This window comes from Polyodon spathula, chromosome 9 (genome assembly GCF_017654505.1).
Source record: "Polyodon spathula isolate WHYD16114869_AA chromosome 9, ASM1765450v1, whole genome shotgun sequence".
NCBI classification, from domain to species: Eukaryota; Metazoa; Chordata; class Actinopteri; order Acipenseriformes; family Polyodontidae; genus Polyodon; species Polyodon spathula.
This window is the reverse complement of record NC_054542.1, coordinates 2,894,400-2,913,898: the sequence shown is the minus strand read 5'-3', so window position 1 is coordinate 2,913,898 and position 19,499 is coordinate 2,894,400. Positions and strand designations below refer to the sequence as shown.

Below are 19,499 nucleotides of genomic sequence, written 5' to 3'. Positions count from 1 at the left end.
TTGGTGATGAGTGTACCTTACATGCAGTCTTACCTGGGGTGAGAGAGACACTGCGGCTGTATCTCTATAAGTAAGACTGAAAATAAGTCTACATCTAATCCCTAAACTATGCCTGTCTCTGTTGTCGGTATGTTATTTTGAACTCTATAGGATTTCAATTCCTTTCTGCTTGTCTATTGAGATTGGCTCACAATGTAATGCAAAACAATTACTTGCTATGGGACATGTATTATATTACATTATTTTGTAATAAAAAAATACCAAAAAATGTGGCTTAATAATTTAATATATATATATATATATATATATATATATATATATATATATATATATATATATATATATATATATATATATATATATAAAATTAGCAAACCTAGCTATGGTTGGTTATACATCGTCATTTGAAACAGCAACTCTAAATTAAACTTCACCTACCTTTTTCTTTACCAAGTAGACAGGAAAGAAAATGATACACAATTGTCTGCTGCTTCATGTTAGTTTATTTACATAAATGTGTATTATTAGTAAACATGTAGACATTTACATTTTTAAAGGGATCATACTTACTGGCCTAATTACTTCCTTTCTCTTTTAGAGTATTGGAATACAATGGAATTGGGATGGAAAATGCAGATAGTGTCTGACTCAAATCACACAAGTGTTGCTGAATTTATTTTTGTTGGCTTTACTGGCGTAAGACAAGCTCCACAGTTAATAGGAGTCACATTTCTTATCATCTATCTAATGACTCTTCTTGGCAACCTTTTCATTTTATATGTGATCAAAAAGGAAGAAAAACTACAAACGCCAATGTATATTATTATCTGTAACCTTGCTTTGTCTGATCTCATATACAGCACAGTTATAAGCCCTAAACTTATCCAGTCCTATCTGCTTGACTCAAATGCAATACAATTCCATGTGTGTTTCATCCAGATGTATTTCTTCCACTTTGCTGGCTCGGTGGATTCTTTCATGATGCTTGTGATGGCAATAGACCGCTATGTTTCAATATGTTTCCCTTTAAGGTACCCTGCTTTAATTACCAATAAAAATGCACAAATCCTGTGCATTGTAGCCTGGATATTAGGAGCAATCAGTCCACTGTCTCCAGTTATCTTTGCTGCTGTACTTCCTTATTGTGGTCCTAATAAGATAAACCATTTGTACTGTGAACATCGTTTAGTTGCCAGCCTCGCTTGCACTGACACAACTTTCAATATGTTTTTAGCATTTATAATAGCGTGTATAGTCTTAATTGTTCCATTTTCAATTATTTTGCTTTCTTATTTAAAAATAATCATCACTGTACTTAAGATCGCATCATCAGAAGGTAGGAAGAAGGCATTTTACACATGCAGCACACAGCTTATTGTGATTTCCATTTTTTTCATTCCAAGATTATTTGTATATATCGCTTCAGTAGCTGGGGTTTATATGCCAGATGTGGCCCGTGCCTCTTTGGGTGTCATCTATTGCCTCCTACCTCCATTAGCAAACCCAGTAATCTATAGCTTTAGGACTAAAGAAATCAAGCAGTTTATTTTCAAATTGTTTAAACTGAAAACAGTTGTTCCCAGAGAGGACACAATGGGAACTATTTGTGCTTGAATGTTAATAAACATCTTTAAATATTGTGTAACGTTTTGTCATTCACTCCACACACAAAACATATAAAAGTTATTACAAATTAATTTGGATAACAATCATTGTGGAAAAATCTATGCATCAGGTGATTTTAAAACTAAATGCATGGCTCATGGAATGTGCTGCCATATGGAAACAAAAATACATTTTCAATATATTGTTTAAACTTATATGTAGAATACATTTTTCAAATTATGTAACATATGTTTATATATGTTTCACATGAGCAGTTATTAGTACTGTCTGGTCTTTAATGGGTACAGCCCAAGCAAACTTGGTAAACAAATTAGTGATATCCTAGATATTCTGGAACACATTGCTGGGTCTGTTTTTTTTTTTTTGTGTCCATAGTTCTTTGGGAGCCTCCCTAAATTACACCTACTGGACCTCCTAAATTCTGCTAACTGGGGTCTTGAGGGCTCTTGCCTCAGGAATAATCAACCCAGCATAGGCTGATGGTTGACAACTGGGGCTTCCTGCACATTTGGGGTGCTAGGGTCTTTGGGGCTCAATACATAGGTTCTCAATATATTGCGGTTCAAGGTAAGTTCTGGGTGTATTCTATAAACTTATCCCTCACCAGGACATGTTCATGGGACAAGATGGGGGCATCTAGGCTTCTCTTGTCATAATGCTGCTTGTAGGCTTCTGACCACCTTCCCATCTTCCTTGCTACTTGGTCAAAGGCATAACTTAATCACTTATGGTGACACTATATCAAGTCATCTGGACCTTGGAAGCCCTCACTCTCTATGGCACCTATCACAAGATCCACTGGTGTTCAGGCATGCCTGCCAAACATTAAAAAAGCAAGTATCTGTTTGAGCAGTGAACACTATTATTGTAGGCATGTACAAGTTCTGGAAGGTAATCTGCCCATGGTGCCTTTTTGTCCTCTTCCAGGATTCCAATTAAATTCAGCAAAGTCTGGTTAAAGCATTCACAGAATCCATTGCCATGTGGGTGATATGGTGTTGTCCAGCTCTTGCATACCATAACAGTGGCACAATTCCTTAACTAAGCGGGATTCAAAATTGGGTCCCTAGTCAGAATGGAACTGCTTGGGACAACCAAAAGTTTGGATCTCAGTTCACAATAAAGCATGAGCAGTGGTCAGTGCTGTGTGGTCCTTAGTGGGTACAGCCCAAGAAAACTTGGTAAACAGATTAATGATAACCAAGATATTTTGGAAAACATTTCTCAAATAATCGAGACCCACAATTTCAAGGAGGGCATTAACAATAATTTTGACTAATTGGGCTGGACCCTCAGAGCTATTAAGGACCTTCCTTAATGTACAACAAAGACAAACCCTATGCTATCCTTAAATCTCTTGTTCCATTTCTGGCCAGTAAAACTGAACTATAGAAAGTGTTTTCTTCAATCCCAAAAGGCCTGACTGTTCATGGTACTTCTGCCAATTACCCTTCTGCCTATGCAATGCTTGCTTCAGTTCAGAGGTCATCTTTTGTTATTCTAATAATGTAATGGGTTCTTTTTGGTCAAGAAAACAACATATTTGGCTTACATGCCAGTCATTCTTTTGGGCATGCTTCCATAAACCTACCGACCATCCCCAAGATAAAGGATATTCTTTGGTGATTCCATCATCTTGGTCAGCTCCAGAACAGCAGGCCTGCCTACTTCAGTGGATACTAGTCTAAAAACTGAAATTTCCAAGCCATGTCCAAGCCATGTTAACCAGTAGAGCACATCAGCAATAGTATTCTCTTTGCTTGATCTATACTGTATATCAAACAGGAAGTTTGCAAGCTGAAAGCAGTTTTTGTCTCTGTTCTGTCTCTGTTCTCTAGTCACAAGCTGTACTCCCATCTCCTCAATGTCAGTACCTCCAATGTAAAACACATTAGCAAGACTTTGATATGTCTTGACGTGAATGAGGTAATTAATGGTTTTGTGGATATGCAGAGGGATCTGTCCTTTCCCAGCCATAGCTACTTTCTGAGCTATTTCAAAATCAATCTTCACACCGTGGCTAGACCAGTAAGCAGTATGGCTTCAGGTCGATACCCACAGGAACTCTCCCTGAGATTACCAACTCACTGTGAGCAGGGACTTCCTTGGGCTGGCGTAATGCAGGACACACCACACCGACATTGACATCTTCTCCCCAAAAATTTCGTGACCGTTGACATGTAGCCAATGACTGTACCCCCACCTTATAGGACTTGGCATCTGTCTGGGAGAAAAACTTAGTATGCTCATAATGAAATAGCTCCTCCCAGAAAAAAAGCAATAACATTAATTCACAGAACTGATTGCTCCATTTTCAGTAACGGTAATTGCACCAATATTAAAAGTCATTAAAACATAGCCAATGCAGGGAACTTGTAGCCTGATCGCTGCATGTAAAGGCAGCCAGGAAATATCCTCTCTAATTTTATTCTCAGGTTCCGCAAATGTTCTCTTGCACTCACTTTCTGAGTCTTTACCCCATTTATTATTTTTCAACAATAGGGAGATCACCTACCACACAAGACACAATGTCAGGACCAGGGCCTTTGTTAGCACAACATGTTGCTTTCCCCAGCAACATGGTAATTTATTTTAAATCCCTTTGATCTTGTGGTTGCAGAGGACACTGTCATTCAATATGTTCCCCCTTTTGACAGCAAAAAAAAATATCTGGTAGACCCTTGAACTGGCTCTCTCCATCGACCCCACAGCTGTCCTCCAGTTGGGTGTCCAGATCTCTCACTCAGGGGTGCAGGTGGTCTCTCCCCATAACAGTCCTGGTATCCTGTAAATCTAATAATTGGGGGTCTGTTACTCATCCATGGGTGCCTGTCTTGGGCCCCCCTTCTTGCATCTCTCTGCCCAAAATGGAAATTTTTTCTTTCATCTCACGAGATAATTCATCCTTCAATGTTACTCTCCAATGAGTTCTGTCCTGTGGAGTAGGTGACAGGGTAAAACGCTCACCAACACCATAGCAAAGAGGCTTTTCTGGCTCTTTCAGACCCTCTTCTTCCAGCAGCAGGGCCTCTTGTCACACATCTTCAAAAGCCAAGCCCTAATCTCACCTAACTCGAGAGTGAAGCTCACGTCTTAGAGAATCATCTTCCAGGCCCGCCACTAGCTGGTCTCTCAGCAACACATTCTCCTGGTGCAGCCACTTGGGGTCTCACTGTTGTAACCCGCAGAAATGTTCACATAAACAAAGCGTGAAGACACTTATGTTTTCTCTTGTTTCTTGCTTTCAGTTAAAGAATAGAGATTGCAAAGCAGAGGCAGGAGTCTTATCTCTATACAACTGAACTAGAGTCTCAGATATTTGTTGTGAAGTTCCCCTATCTCTCTCTGCTAAAATCAAGATTTCTCATTTTGGCTCTCTTTCCAAAAAGCTTAAAATAAAGTCCACTTGTTGAGCATCGGTTACCACTTGCATGCGTAATATAATCTGAGTTTTGTAATCACCCAACTTAATGGTAGAATTAGTATCTTGAAATATTGAACCCCATGATGACCCCATCTTAAATGGCATCATCATTACATGCTGTGACAGGGTGATAAGTGGTGCAGTGTACAAACAGAATGTCCAAACCGTATTTCAATCAGAAAAACATCTCTATTTAATAAACAGGTTACAGAAAAACAATAGTCTAATCACCCCTATACCAATGATAGTATAGGGGTGCGGTAGTGTGCCCCGTCCATGTGTGTGTTATATGTTGTGTTGTGTGTGGTGTGTTAATGTTGATATATAGATGTTAGTGCACAGGATATAAATGGGTCTTTGTAGCAAGAGTGATTTAAAATATAATTGTATTTAGACACAAGGATGGCACAATCACTTCATGTGCAGATTGAAAGGGGTATTTGTATGTGAGCATGGGGAAGTGTAAAAATTAGTTCATATGCAGATGTACCGAGATTCCAAATTGAATGATTGATTAGCAATCAAGTCTCGGTACAGCTGCATAAAAGATGCAGTGTTTCACTCACTCGGGGTTGGGTGTTCAGGGTGAGAGAATGGGAGCGAAAGTTGGGAGTAAGCTTTAAAATAATAATAATAAAATTACAATTGCCATACGTGCTTGTGAGGCGAGAATGTATTAAATGGAATGTCCAGACAGTAATTTATGTGTACAGAAATAAAATAATTTATTTTTATTATCTATACACAACAAAATAATTAAATAACAAAAGAAAACAAAATGGTGTGAGGGAAGGAGTACAGGGGTGAAATCCAAAACAAATCGTGATAACTCGTCTTTTATCGTCTTCGTGGTAAACCATACATAAACAAAAAAAGACAAAAGAAATGTTAGTGTTTTTTTTTTTTTTTTTAAATCCCGCTGCACCAAACCAGTCTCTCCCTCCACCCGTTACTCCTCCTATTTTACTTTCGGACCAACCCCGAACACAGTAGTACGTTCCCTTTAGTATGTAATGTCCCGCCTCTGTAGTCAGTGGAACACCAATCCCCAACTGACAAGTGTCCTTATCCTTCACTTGACTCCAGTGGCTGGAATTTACATACTCGTACTTCCGCCCCTCACCAAGGTGCCGCCCCTCAAAAGATGACTTTTGCCATGGTCACGAGATCTTGGTAAGGGAAGTCCCGAGTTGGTTAATGCCATCTACTGTCGGGAGGCTGAATCACAGACCGAAAATCCCTTTGACTCATCACAGTGCTGAATTAGAAACTTGTTTGTTTAGCGTTCATCCCCTGTTTGTTAGTGTCTGTTTCGTTTAGTGTTAGTACGTTTTGTTTGTCTATTTATTTTAGCCTAAAGTGCTGTGTGCTGTTTTTGTTTAACTCTTTTATTTGTTTGTTTATTAAATGCACTGAGTGCCACTGCTTCTTGGTTTCACCTGCCACTACTGCCTGTCTGTGTGTTCCTTTCTGGTCTGACATCACCCCTACAGCTAACCTGTTCACAAGGGGAAATAAATACGCCAGGTTGCAGACCCAAACAAAAACAAAACACTCTAGTAACCACAATTCTCTGTGAACAAAACTGTGCACTGTGATGGGGAAGTGAGGTGAGTGCCTGTGCTGGTTGCTGTGCTGTGCAGTGAAATGTTGAGTTGGGGTTAGCGCCGGCTCCGTGGCTACAACTCCGTTCTCCTCTGTGCTACTCACCTGCAGACACAAAACAAAACAACAAAAATACAGTATCCGGCAGGATTATTAGTTTTCAGCATAAGGGTGGTACTCAGGTAGCACCATCCTCTTTGAACTATCCAATTCCTCCCTGCAATCAGCCCGTCGACAGCCTTTCTCCAATTGCTGTCTGCCCTGTAGCCAATCGCAAGGGATTCATTTAGTGTATGTGCCGCTACGCGCTTCCGCCCAGCTGGCCGACTTGACTAGTCTATGGGGAAGCATATTGTCCACCTTACACAGCGCCATTTCTGGTAGGGTGGGAGATTTTAAGTTTACTCTTTCTCTCTTTGTTACACAGGCCTATGCTGATTATCTGTTTCCTCTGCATGCATTACTATGATGCCGCTGAACTCAATATCCTGCCAACCTCACCAAATTATTTCACCTGGTAGCTGTCAACCACAGCAAAACTGAATGGTTCTTAATACTGGGGAAGCAACACCCTGGCAATGCATACACAGGAACAGAGGACAAGTGAGACATACTTTTAGTATATATAGTATATAAATATATATTTTTTAAAGAAGGAATAAAACGTCCACAATCACAGTTGCTCTCTCTGTCCTAATAAAGTATCCAAGCTCAGTTCAATAAAATTGAAGGGCAGGGCTGTAAGAATAATCCAGGGCAGATGGGAAAAAAAAAAAAAAAAAAACTCTGCTAAGAATGCTATTGCTAGCGAAAGTTAATGTTTTTTTAAACCCTTAGATATTGTATAAGTATTGAGTTTTAATTTGTGAACAAAGCAGTTTTCTAAAAAAATATATTTTTAAAGATTGGCCATGCTTCTGAAAGGCACAGAGTCAACCTGCCTCTCATTCTTTATATTACTCTTTGTTGTCTATTGTTCTTTAAATTATCTACTTAATTGTTTCACCACCTCCCTCACTTGTCTGTTGCTATTTTTCCTGTTGGAGTTCCTAACCCTTTTTATTTTTTCCAGAGGGGCACCTTCTCTTCCATTCCTTAATTCAGAGCAGCTTCACTGTAGTTCTTTGCCCTTCATGTCATTATTTTGCTGTTAGCTCACTTTTCTCATTGATTTTCAGGGAGTGAAGCCTCTGCTGTCCATATTTTATTCAACTGATTTTCAATTTGCTGATAAACTGCTATTCCTTTCAGTTTCTTATAAAAGTAATCCTATTGTCTCAGTGCCAGTGTTTCTGGTTGCCATAATGTTTAGGAACCAAAGTGTCCCTAAAGCACTGTTACCGTACAATCATTTAATAATTAGAAGTTCTCATTGGATTTAATCCCAGTGGTCTCTATTAGTTTAAGCAATGTGTTTATTAGATATGAAATACAGTATATGTAGCTCTGTTAGAGTTTCTCATATACGCTTTTTCCCCCCCCCCCCCCAAAAAAAAAAAAAATCTTAATTTTATGTTAACAGTTAGTTATTATACAGTAACCTATGTAATAAAAATAGATAATAATAACATAACCATATCTGATATGCTAAACGTCTTTAAAAGTTCCCTTCAATAAATTCCATTTCAATCACGTAAGAGACTTGATAACCCTGAAGCAGGATCTCATGTTTGCTGAATAGTTTAATCTGGTCTTTTTTTTTCTATTAGTTTATAAATAGGTTCCTATATATTAGGTAAATATAGACAAACAAATCAACAACAACATGTGAATATGTCAGTAAGCAAGTTGTGAGCAGTAAAAAGGAAGCCACAGAGAGGCCAACAATCACTTTGAAGTAGCTACAGAGTTCAATGGCTGGGAGTGGAGTAATGGTGCTCCAGTCAACCATATCAAGAGCTCTGCATAACACTGGCCTGTATGGGAGGGTGGCAATAAAGAAGCTGTTACTCAAAAAGTACCATCTGAAAGCACGTCTGGAGTTTGCCAGAAAGCATGAGAGTGACCCAGCTGCGAAGTGGGAAAAGGTTTTTTGTCAGGTGAGACCATGATAGAGATTTTGGCCAAAACTCAAAGCGCTATGTGTGGCGCAAACCTAACACTGCCCATTCCTCAAGACACACCATCCCTACAGTGAAGTATGGTGGTGGCAGCATCATGCTGTGGGGACGCTTCTCATCAGCAAGGACTGGGCATCTTGTTACAATTTGAAGGAAGAATGGATGGTGCAAAATATAGGAAAATACTGCAAGAGAATCTGTTTCAGTCCGCTAAAAAACTGAAGCTTGGGGGGAAATTCACCTTTCAGCAGGACAATGATCTCAAGCACAAGGCCAAAGCAACATTGGACTGGCTGAAGAACAAAAAGGTGAATGCCCTACAGTGGCCCAGTCAAAGTCCTGATCTCAATCCCGTTGAGAATCTGTGGCACTATTTGAAAATTGCAGTCCACAAGCATCGTCCAACCAACCTGAACAACCTGGAGCAAATCTGCCAAGAAGAATGGGCCAAAATCACTCCAACACTGTGTGCAAAGCTGGTACATACTTACCCCAAAAGACTTAAAGCTGTTATTGCAGCGAAAGGTGGCTCTACCAAATATTAATGTGTGGGGGTTGAACACTTATGCAAGCAAGATATTTCAGTTTTTTATTTTTCTTAAAAATATTTCCCAACATAAAACCAATGTCACCTTTCAATAATTGATTTTGAGTTTAAGTTTTTTAAAATAAAATAACGAACAGAATGAAATTTCAATGTACCATTTGTAATTCAGTAATATGAGAGAATTGGTCAGGGGTCTGAATACTTTTGCAAGCCACTGTATATATATATATATATATATATATATATATATAATATAATTATATATATATATATATATATATATATATATATTTGGTAACCGAACGGAAAAACCTTTTTGCATTATTTTTAATATTGTTATTTTCAAAATATATACTCTCTGTGCTGCTGAAAAAACCCAGTCTAGTTACAGACATCTTTCCTTTGAGATGTACGTTTCATTTCTTGTCTTTCACCTCTTGGTCCTGCACTTTAGTCACATGAGTTTCCAAGCCTCACTCCCAGGGATGAACGGCAGGGGGTGCTCAAGTCCCAATTGAGGTGCCTGTGAGTGGAAACTCAGGCTGCAGGCACTGTGCACTTTCCCCTTATATTTAAAAATAATTAAAATCACAAGCACCATTTAAGCTGTTTTAACTTTATAGTGTTGGATGTTAAATTCAATGAGGTATCTGTGTTTCCCAGATCAGGTCTAATTGCATACTATAAGTTTACATATCAGACTCTTTATAAATCTGCTAACAATCTGCTAACCAGCGAATGACCAGCAGGCTGCATGTATTTCAAGCTTAACTAACCACACATGCTTTGTTTGTAAAGGGAAGTAAAGCAATACTCTTTGTATTGTGTATGTAATGAAAATCTAAAAAAAAAAAAAAAAAAAAAAAAAAATCACAACAGGGCTGTTTCTTTGTGTCTACTATCCATATAAGAAATGTCTACATTATCTATCCTTATACATATATATATATATATATATATATATATATATATATATATATATATATATATATATATATATATATACTGCATGTTTGTCTGGCTTTAGTTCACAAATTTCAGACACTGTCCTTTGCCTAGTGGTGCCTGGCCTAGACACTGACCTTGACTGAAAAGGCTTCTGAACTAAACCTTAACACTGGGTGCTATTCAAAACATTTACTCTGTGTGTGGCAACACAGAGAGAGCATCATGAGACAGCTTGATGCAGGTAGTCAGATATCTCAGGTGTGGAACTGTTAATTAGCTTGGTTCCCTTCCAGAATCAATGCGTATCCAGGAGACTCTCTGGTGAGTTTATTTTTTTGGAACAAGCTAGCCTGTGAGAATATCGACATCAATCATGTTTGGATAGTAGGTGCAATCAGGAAAGTGGCTTGCATGTAATTAGAGATTAGACCACAGCAAGCAATGCTGAGAGTTTAATATTTTTAATTTCATATACAAGATCAGGTAATTACAAATATTCTTTTAAGATTCACTTCCATATAAATGGCTTAATTTTACACTCATAGTGACATTTCTCAGTTTCCAAAGATACTGTTAGTGTTGTGTTATGTGAGTATGCTGGTGGATCCCTGTTGTTCATATTTTCAGTGTGAGCAGTGAAAATGTCAAGATGAGGGATCAGCCACACAATCAATCATAACCAATTTGGGAGCTGAGGAGGTTGCAGTCATGTGGCAGGAAAAGCAGGGGCAGCATAAACAACTTAGCACTATAGCTCACTTATATATATATATATATATATATATATATATATATATATATATATATATATATATATATATATATATATATGCCTTAGGTTTTAGAAACAAATTGCAAATCAAATACAAATCACTCAGTTTATGGTGACCAGGACTACAATCTATGTATTTGTATTGAAAATAAATATTGTGTTTATCTCTACCAGAATTGAGCAAACCCCCCCCCCCCCCCCCCCCCCCTCCCCCCCCGGCACATATCTGGTGCGAGCCATACTGTAAGGCTTGAAAAAATGCACTACAAAAACTTGCAATGGATACTGTTCACATGTTTCTCTTTTAAAATTCAGGTTTGCAGAGAGAACCTTTCTAAGGGTTTCTTTTAAATAGGCCATCTAGTGTTTAAAATATAAATATTGACAGTTTGAAACATGCTTGTATCAAGTAACTTTAAAGCTGTTAGGGGCAAATATTGAGAACTGTGTAAAAATTTTACAGATATTTTGATTAAGTGTGCAGTCAATTAGTGAGCAACTGCCAAGATGTACAAATTCCCAGTGGTAAGAGCATTGAGCAGCTTTGGGAGGGAGCAGGTGTTCACTGTAACATGAGATCATTAGGGGCTGAACAAGCATTAACAGTATAGCAAGCTACTCTCAATTGGGTTGTTGCATCAGTATTAACAGTTTTATTAAACAAAATGAAATGAGAGATAATATTCTTTTGTATTATTACTCTATAATTCATTCAAATTAGGTCATCAGTGTGTTTTGTAGGAATACGTCAAGTGATTTGAATCTGGACGTCATCGTATTAGCAGTTACTTATATAAGTATAAAACATAGTGCTTTAATTTAAATTTTTTATTTTATACACCTATTTTCAAATTCAATATGAACCTCTACTGACACACTGTTAGAATTTGAGTTCGATTCAGATTGTATGAAATTCAGTAGTGCACCCAATCACTATTCTAAGTAAGGTGTACTGTTGTTTTTTTTTTTTTACATTCCCCTTACTGTTTTACGGTATATATATATATATAATTATTATTATTACTAATATATTGTGTTTTCGGCGGATGGACGAAAGCTGTCCGTCATTGTTTGCTGTTTTAGACCTGCGAAAAAAGCTGGTCTCAAAGTGTGAATGGGGTTGAATCCCCATCCCTGTAAAGCTTGTGGGAATGTGGCTGGAGCCTTAATAAGGTAATGGGTTAAAGGTTAATCAAGGCTCCAGCAACGATATAAAAGACCCACTCCAAGCTCATTAGTGAAGAGGGTTCAGAGTGGAGAATGAGTGAGGAGCTGGGAGGTAAAACTAAAGTCCAGAGGTAAACAATTGCTATACGTGTTGGTTAAGACCAGCATGATAACTGTTTAGTTACTATTATTGTTTATTTGTTTGGCCAATGTGCCCTTTTGTTTTGTGTCTTTTGTGCTTGTTTAAATATTCATTTTATTATTTAATAAATACACTGAGCACCGTTGCGCTTCAGTTTTGCTTCACTACTTCCTGAGTCTGTGTTTCTGGACTGACGTCACCACTGCAAGCCATCCCTTTCACACTGCCTTAATCTGGCTTTTCCATCCTAGCACATGATTACACAAAGAAGCACAATTTCAACCAACTGAGAGAATGATGACTAGGAGAGATTCATTGTTGTTACAGGCAGGCATGTTAATTTACCAGTATACAATAGGCTTTACCAATACGTCTGATAAATTAGTTTGTAGAATTGAATTACATAAAATGAAGTATTCCTTTGTATATGGGTAATTGGGGTTGTAGCTTTGTAAATGCATCTTTATTGATGATTTAGTTTTTTCATTAAATTGAGGGTTGGAAATTTGGGATGCATCTTAAATTCGAGGACTTGATAAATTTGAAGGATTCCAGTAATCATTTACTGAATCTCCTTACTGGAACTGAGTGCACAAGGTGTAGAAAGTAAATTGTAACTTAAGTACAGCATACAGATCACCTTCACATGCAGCCCCCAAGATTTAGTAAAAAAAGATTATTGGTTTGATAGTGAAACTATTTCTAACGAATTCTGTTTATATTTTATGTTTCCACTCATTTTGGGTATGGACTCCAAGCTCACTGGCTCTCAACTTTAAGGACTGGGGCACTCCGGTGGTGGCAATGCTGGCAGCTGCGTTGGTCCCTCTGCTCGTGCAGCTGGCTTTTGCTGTGCTCCCTTCAGCAGCAGGTGTAGTGGCTGCTGAGGTTGGCCCACCAGTTGCCATTCTGACTCTGTAGCCGGTGAAAGCTCCCCCTATAACACTGGTGACAGCATACGCTTCTCACCCTTTGGTCCTGGATACGGCAGTGGCTCCTTCCTCTTTGGCATTCAGGCAGACAGCCCCTCCTTCTCTAGCACTGGATATGGCAACGGCTCCTTTGCTCACCTCCAGGAACAGCCGCTCCTCCCCTTCTTCCATTTTTGGACAGGTAGTTCCGTCTTCTCTGGCATTCGGGTCTGCCAGCCCGCCATCTTCACCTTGGAGGGGCCAGCATACCATCATGTGCCCGAGCTCCCCGCAAGCAAAACACCAACCTTGGTCCTCCAGGAAGCCAAAGAGGGCATCTAATCTGCCGTTCCACAGAGATTGGAATGCACAGGTGTCCATGTCTAGCCTTTGGGCAGGCAGCATCTGTGGGGCCATCTGGCAAAGCCATTCATCCACAGACTGCTTTGGTGGAGAAATCTTTATGGTAATCATAAAATATGGTACCCCTGTATCGAACGGACAGCTTGGAAATGTACAGGAGATATTGATCCAGCTCCTGCCGTCTGTGAGGGTAGGCTGTGCAGAAAACATCACGGTATGCTGAAAAAGTGATGACGAACTCTCCGAGGGTGAGACTCTTTAGAAGCCGTGGATCTCGGGACATAAGGGTGATGGAGAGGTTGCCGCAATCCACTACCCGATGGACAAGGTACTTGGAGGCTGCAATGAGGATGGATACGAGGTTGACGTTCTTACCCTGGATGATTAGGTGGCGGAGATGAGAGGGGAACATGAAGGCTGGTAAGATGAGGAAGTGGAGGCAGCTGTGGCCAAGTTGTACTGCAGGGTTTCGGGATCAGTTGCTGGAAGAGGTAGGGGCTGAGGCTGGAGCAGAGGCTGAGGCCGAGGTAGGAAGGACTGGTGTTTTACTATGGTATCGAAAAATTTTATTTATTTTCTTCTTCTCCATGTGTCCAAACCCTAAAAATATAATCTACAAACTGAATGTATTCTAAAGGTTCGCTTTCAGATTTTCTAAGTAATTGTTCTTCCTATTTCCCCATGCATGTACTGGCAAAATTCATTCCTAATTTAGATCCTATTGCAGTGCCATTGTTTTGTTAGTAATTCTTATCAACGAATGTAAAATAACTGTTTTCTAAAACTACATTGATCATGTTCAGCACCTCTGCTGTTGGTATTGATTTATCTAGCCTATTATCTAGTGCTTTTTGACAAGCTTCTAAAGTTTCTTTACAAGGGACATCCATGCAAAGTAAAACTGTATTCTCTGGAAGGTTGTGCTTTAGTGATTCAAGTCTTTTTAAAAATTGTGTTGTATCTGTAACATAGCTTGGTCATTTCAATCAAGAAACAAGTTCGGGAACATATTTTCTGACAGACCAAACATACCTATTCCACTTCCCTGTAACACTTACTTGCAGGGCTTTGTTGAAAGCATTCAGTGAAGCCCTGAGAAAGCAACTTTTATTGTAGAAAAGCACACCTATGGGTAATTTACACAATGAGTCAGAATTCCAATACAACTTGCATGATTAACTTTTTAATTATAACCTGCCTGTGATATTACATTTTAAATGTCAAAATGTGCCAAAATAAAGCAATCACTTCCACTAGTTTACATTTAAAAAAATATGACTCATGTTCCTGTCATTCAAACACGAAAACACCACTGGGATTTATTCAGTTATGGGTAAATGTGACAGAGACAGAATAATTCTTGATGATAAATCTCTCTCCCAACCCGTGAGGGCGCTGTGTAAAGGGAACAGAGTACCCTGGACTAGATGGCTAGACAATTCATTCCCAGGGTTAAAATGATGTCGGTGATCTAGAAAAGGGACAGAGCTACGATACACTAAATCATCGACCTGGAAGGGAAACGACATGGCAGCTGTGGATTGGAGGGGCGGTTACACTAGTTAACCAAGGGGTCATGACTGACAGTACAAAAGGGGGAGTAGCGAGATGATTTGTTCCTTGTTATGGTTAACCTGAACCGGAAGGAGAAACCTGTGTTGTTATCGTGAGTCTTTTGTTTGTTTTGTTGTTAAAAAATATGCTGTTTGTTGTTATTTAGACAGCTAGCATGATCCGGAGCTGTTGCTAAAGGCCAGCATTAAACCAGGACGACACTGCACGTTGTTTGCTGATAAACTGTATTTTCATCACAAGCACTAGAGCACACACTGTGGACTTTGTGTTACAAGTGGGTGTTAAAGATCAGGACTATTATATATCGTTGTGTCATTGTGCAACCTGGCTGTCATTCCTCCTGAAGCAATGTAACCAGCAGCGGCCCTAAGGTAGCTCAGGATTAAATCAACCAGACAGACATTACATACATAAAAAGAAAAAAAAAAACATTATTGGAAATAGCTGAAACAGGAAACCGTTGAGTAAAAAAAAAAAAAAAGTTTTCACGTATTACATTGTTAGTTAAGGTCCCCTATTAGAAAAAGTAGTAACCTAGGCAAACCTGCAAAAAAAGTGGGCACCCTCAACTGAAAACAGCCTGGTTGAGTTCTACAGTCCCGACCTATACTACTCTGCGCGGCAGTGTGAAGGGTTACGATGGTCTGCTTGTTTTGTGTTAGCTCTCAGGCTGGAACCACATTAGTTTCAAAACCACTAATCGATGGGGTAATGCACAGAAAGACAATGTCTAGTGATTATTAGCAGGTTAGTTTTAAGCAAGGTAGTTTCATTTAATGTCTATTGAAGACCTGAAATGTGTTGCAGTGGTCTGTTTACTATATTTCTATCAGTGCAGTTATTAAATTTAAGTGAGAACACATTATTCATAGATTCATACAGTACACAATTCTATTTGAAATGTGTTTGCCTATTTATTTTGTTTCTTTTGCAAGGTTATAAAGTATAAGTAGTAAAAAACTTAACATTATAGTTTACTGTACATATTCTTACTGTACTTTTACCAGAGTTAAAATAGACCATTTTACAATGTGCTACAGTAGCTAACAGGTCTTAGCTTGTGTAACAATCTCAGCTAGCTGTATTACTTTTTGCTTTTGTTTTGTGCCCTATTCACTATTCTTTTATTCTGACTTCAGCAATACAACTTTCATTGGCCAAGCCCATAAAATAACAGTCGATAACCTCTTATCAAATGGTCACAATATCGATGAAGGGTTGGGTTTATTTAAAAGCAGTTGCCAGTGAGGTTTAAAAGTAAAGGCACATGTCAGCATTTCAATTTGCAATGCAATACAACAAAACGCAATGGCAAAAACTGCGTGTATTAGTTTCAGTGAAGGGATTAACTCAAGATGCTGGAAAAGGCAATTGACATACTTAGCTACGCAGTTTTGATGTGAATATAAACTTAAAATGAATTCCATTAGAAATTACTTACTTAGATATTTTTTTTAACATGCTAACATGGCAATATGCCATTTGTATTACACTTCTAATTCACTACTCCATGTTTATATTATTTCTTCATGGCTTTTTTGGTGCCTGTTTTGCATGACTGAGAACTAATATTTCTTTAGCATTTGATTTACTCTCAACTGTACCTGTCCTGCCGCTTTGACTTCCTATTGCTTTTAGCACAGAATGAGTTCAATAGAGATCCCCGCTATGCTCTTCAGTGGATGTGTGTGGGTCTATGTCGGTAATACCTGGGGGTCGTCGTAACTTTTCACAGCTCTTGGGTAATTTCTATACAAGTACTTCAAAAATAGTTTTTGAGGCATATTTAATCCCTTTGCAGCTTCCATTGGCTATGTTCAATTCCCTTAGTGGTCTGTATTTTCAATTAAAAAAAAAAAAAAAAAAGAATTATAAAAATAGTAGTGTATAATTTATTTAAAGGTGTTTCTGTGTTATAGCTCAGACTTTTTTTGTGGGATCTCCTCTTTTTTGTGTGTGTCTTTGTGTTTATAGTTATTGTGCCACGGTGTTATTATTAAGAACATTACAAAAATGATTAAGTTTATTACCTGGCCTTTATCTTTTTATGATATTTGAGATCATTTTGACCGTTTCAAAGTTATGCTGCTCTAATTTTGATATTTGTATAATGTTTCTCTTTTGTTCATTTTAACTTGCTGCTAAAAAGACATTGCAAACCAACACAGACCAGTACATAAAATTAGCAAGATTAGAAATATATAGCATAGCTACTTTATATACATTTCCTTTTTGGGTAAAATAGCCACAGCCCTACTGATGAACATCGAATTCTTAAAGAGCCATGCACAAATGTGTTATTGACAAGAGAAAAAAAAACTCTAGCCTTAAATTAGTTTAGTTTACAATAACTAAATATTGACTAAATAGCAGCATAGGAAAATGAAAAGGAAGCCATTAAATAAGGTATAACTAGAATACACAAAGACTAATTCTTGAGTATTCTGTGTTTATTAAATATGCTGCATTTTGAAAAACAGCAACAGATTTGTTCACAGCACCATATCCTAGTTACCCTTTCTATCTATTCAAACACATTAATGATCATAGAGGAGACATATTGTGGAGCAGAACAACCCATAACCGTAACACAATCTTTATATATAATCTTTATATAAATCCAGTAGATGTTGTACTTCTCAAAATTTGAGAAGAAGGTACAGTAAATAGGGGTGATAAAAAATACATAAAGCAATGAGATCATGACTGTCTTACTAATATTGCTTGACAAGCTATAAAATATTTAGCTTAATTCATTTTGACAGATGCTTTTTTTTTTTTTTTTTTTAAATATGCTGTACATTTCAGTGTACTTTATGAGAAGGTGTAACATTATACAAAGGACAGCATTACATCAACAAATATCTCATCAGCAACATTTCCTAAACATCAAAGAAAAGCAGACAAGGTTTAATTTAGTCATTTATTTTAATTCTCCAATGAACTTTTGATTTAACTTGTGCATTCAGATATCCAGTTGCCGTATTTACTACACATCTGGGGTTTGGGGTGGCAGTAAAGGGCAAATACCTTGAAGTGTCATTTAATCTGTTTTCAACTTTCCACAGTGAGTAATAGCAACAGAGTTCAAAGGTCAGTGTACCATGTGATTGTTTTGAAATCAGGAAATACTCACATTTTACTTACTCGGCATCACAGTATTATTCTTAAATATTCTGAGCATTCTGTTTCTTATTTCCTGTGTCCTAAGGCAATACACCACAGGATTTACAAGAGAAGGGACCAAGGTTGCTACAATGTGTATCCCATTGCGCTCTGGTATTGTTAACACAAGACCAACTCTAGTAAGAATATTGGCAACAAATTTGGGAACAAAGTAGCAAACAGCCACAATCATATGGCTGAAGCAAGTGCTAAACATGTGTTTTCTGCTTTCAGAGGAAATTTTAAACACTGTGAAAATTATCCATGCGTACGATAACAAAATAAAGACAAAGTTTCCATATATCAACAAAATAACAGCAATGGTTGTAAACACAAAGTAATCATCAGGATTCACACAGGCTGCTCTTACCGAACCAGGATAGTCACAAAACGTATATTTAAGAACAGTATGACAGTAAGGAAGTCCTTCAGTTACATCGGCTAAAATACCTATTACAGCACTGTTTATTACCCATGTAGTTAACACTAATAACAGTATATGAGTGTTGGTAAGTATGCTGTGGTATCTTAAGGGATTGGAAATTGCAATCAATCGATCAAAGGCCAGCAAACCAATAGCACTGGCTTCCATGAAATCCCCCAAGTGATACACAAACATCTGAGCAGCACAGGGCTTGTAAGATACTGTTTTCACTCCCATTAGAAGAACTGTTAATATCGTCACACTAGCACTGGTGGTGTACATCATATCTACAATGGCTACATTGCAAATGAAAAAGTACATTGGTGTGTGAAGACGTTTGTCTGATGCTATAATACATATATTGGTGGAGCTGCCTAGTAAAATAAGTGAATAGATCATCAGAATTACAATTCCCACTGCCTTTGGATGCTCAAGGTCATTGAAACCAGTAATGATAAACTCTGTGATTCCAACTGTGTTGTTCCTGGATGCCATTTTACAGATATTTGAAAGAGAGAGGATATAGAACACATTAGGGTGTCTTTTCTCAAAATATTCAATATGCAGAGGGTACATTTTTTATCACTTTTCATAATGTTGCTGGGGTTCTGGTCATTGTTTAAATGCTTTATACTTGCTGTTATTTCCACTGAGCACTACATAGAGAGCATTTGACAGTATTTAATAAGAATGTTAATTTTTTTGTGGTTTGCGGTTGGGGTGCGGATCAATAAAATATTATTTTCAGGTCTGAATTTGCATCACCAGAA

General features: G+C 38.0%; 2 protein-coding genes across 2 annotated transcripts; one reads left to right on the top strand and one right to left on the bottom strand.

The window, feature by feature from the left end:
- The first annotated feature begins 630 nt into the window (after nucleotides 1-630).
- On the top strand, nucleotides 631-1,614 carry LOC121321180 (olfactory receptor 10G4-like). The gene has a single exon (XM_041260078.1). It carries the CDS (start codon nucleotides 631-633, stop codon nucleotides 1,612-1,614), a length of 984 nt encoding a protein of 327 aa, XP_041116012.1.
- A 12,018-nt stretch (nucleotides 1,615-13,632) lies between these two features.
- On the bottom strand, nucleotides 13,633-19,224 carry LOC121321178 (olfactory receptor 10G4-like). Its single transcript, XM_041260076.1, has 2 exons — nucleotides 18,288-19,224; nucleotides 13,633-13,982 (listed from the first exon to the last, which is right to left on the bottom strand). The coding sequence occupies exons 1-2, from the start codon at nucleotides 19,222-19,224 to the stop codon at nucleotides 13,633-13,635; spliced, it is 1,287 nt and encodes a 428-aa protein (XP_041116010.1).
- Nucleotides 19,225-19,499: the final 275 nt, after the last annotated feature.

Excerpts from the sequence above, each read along its gene's own strand:
- LOC121321180 (XM_041260078.1), top strand. The coding sequence starts at position 631 with ATGCAGATAGTGTCTGACTCAAATCACACAAGTGTTGCTGAATTTATT.
- LOC121321178 (XM_041260076.1), bottom strand. The coding sequence starts at position 19,224 with ATGGCATCCAGGAACAACACAGTTGGAATCACAGAGTTTATCATTACT. Across the intron at positions 13,983-18,287 it reads GAATAATACTGTGATGCCGA|CCTTCATGTTCCCCTCTCAT; the intron begins GTAAGTAAAATG and ends TCATCTTACCAG.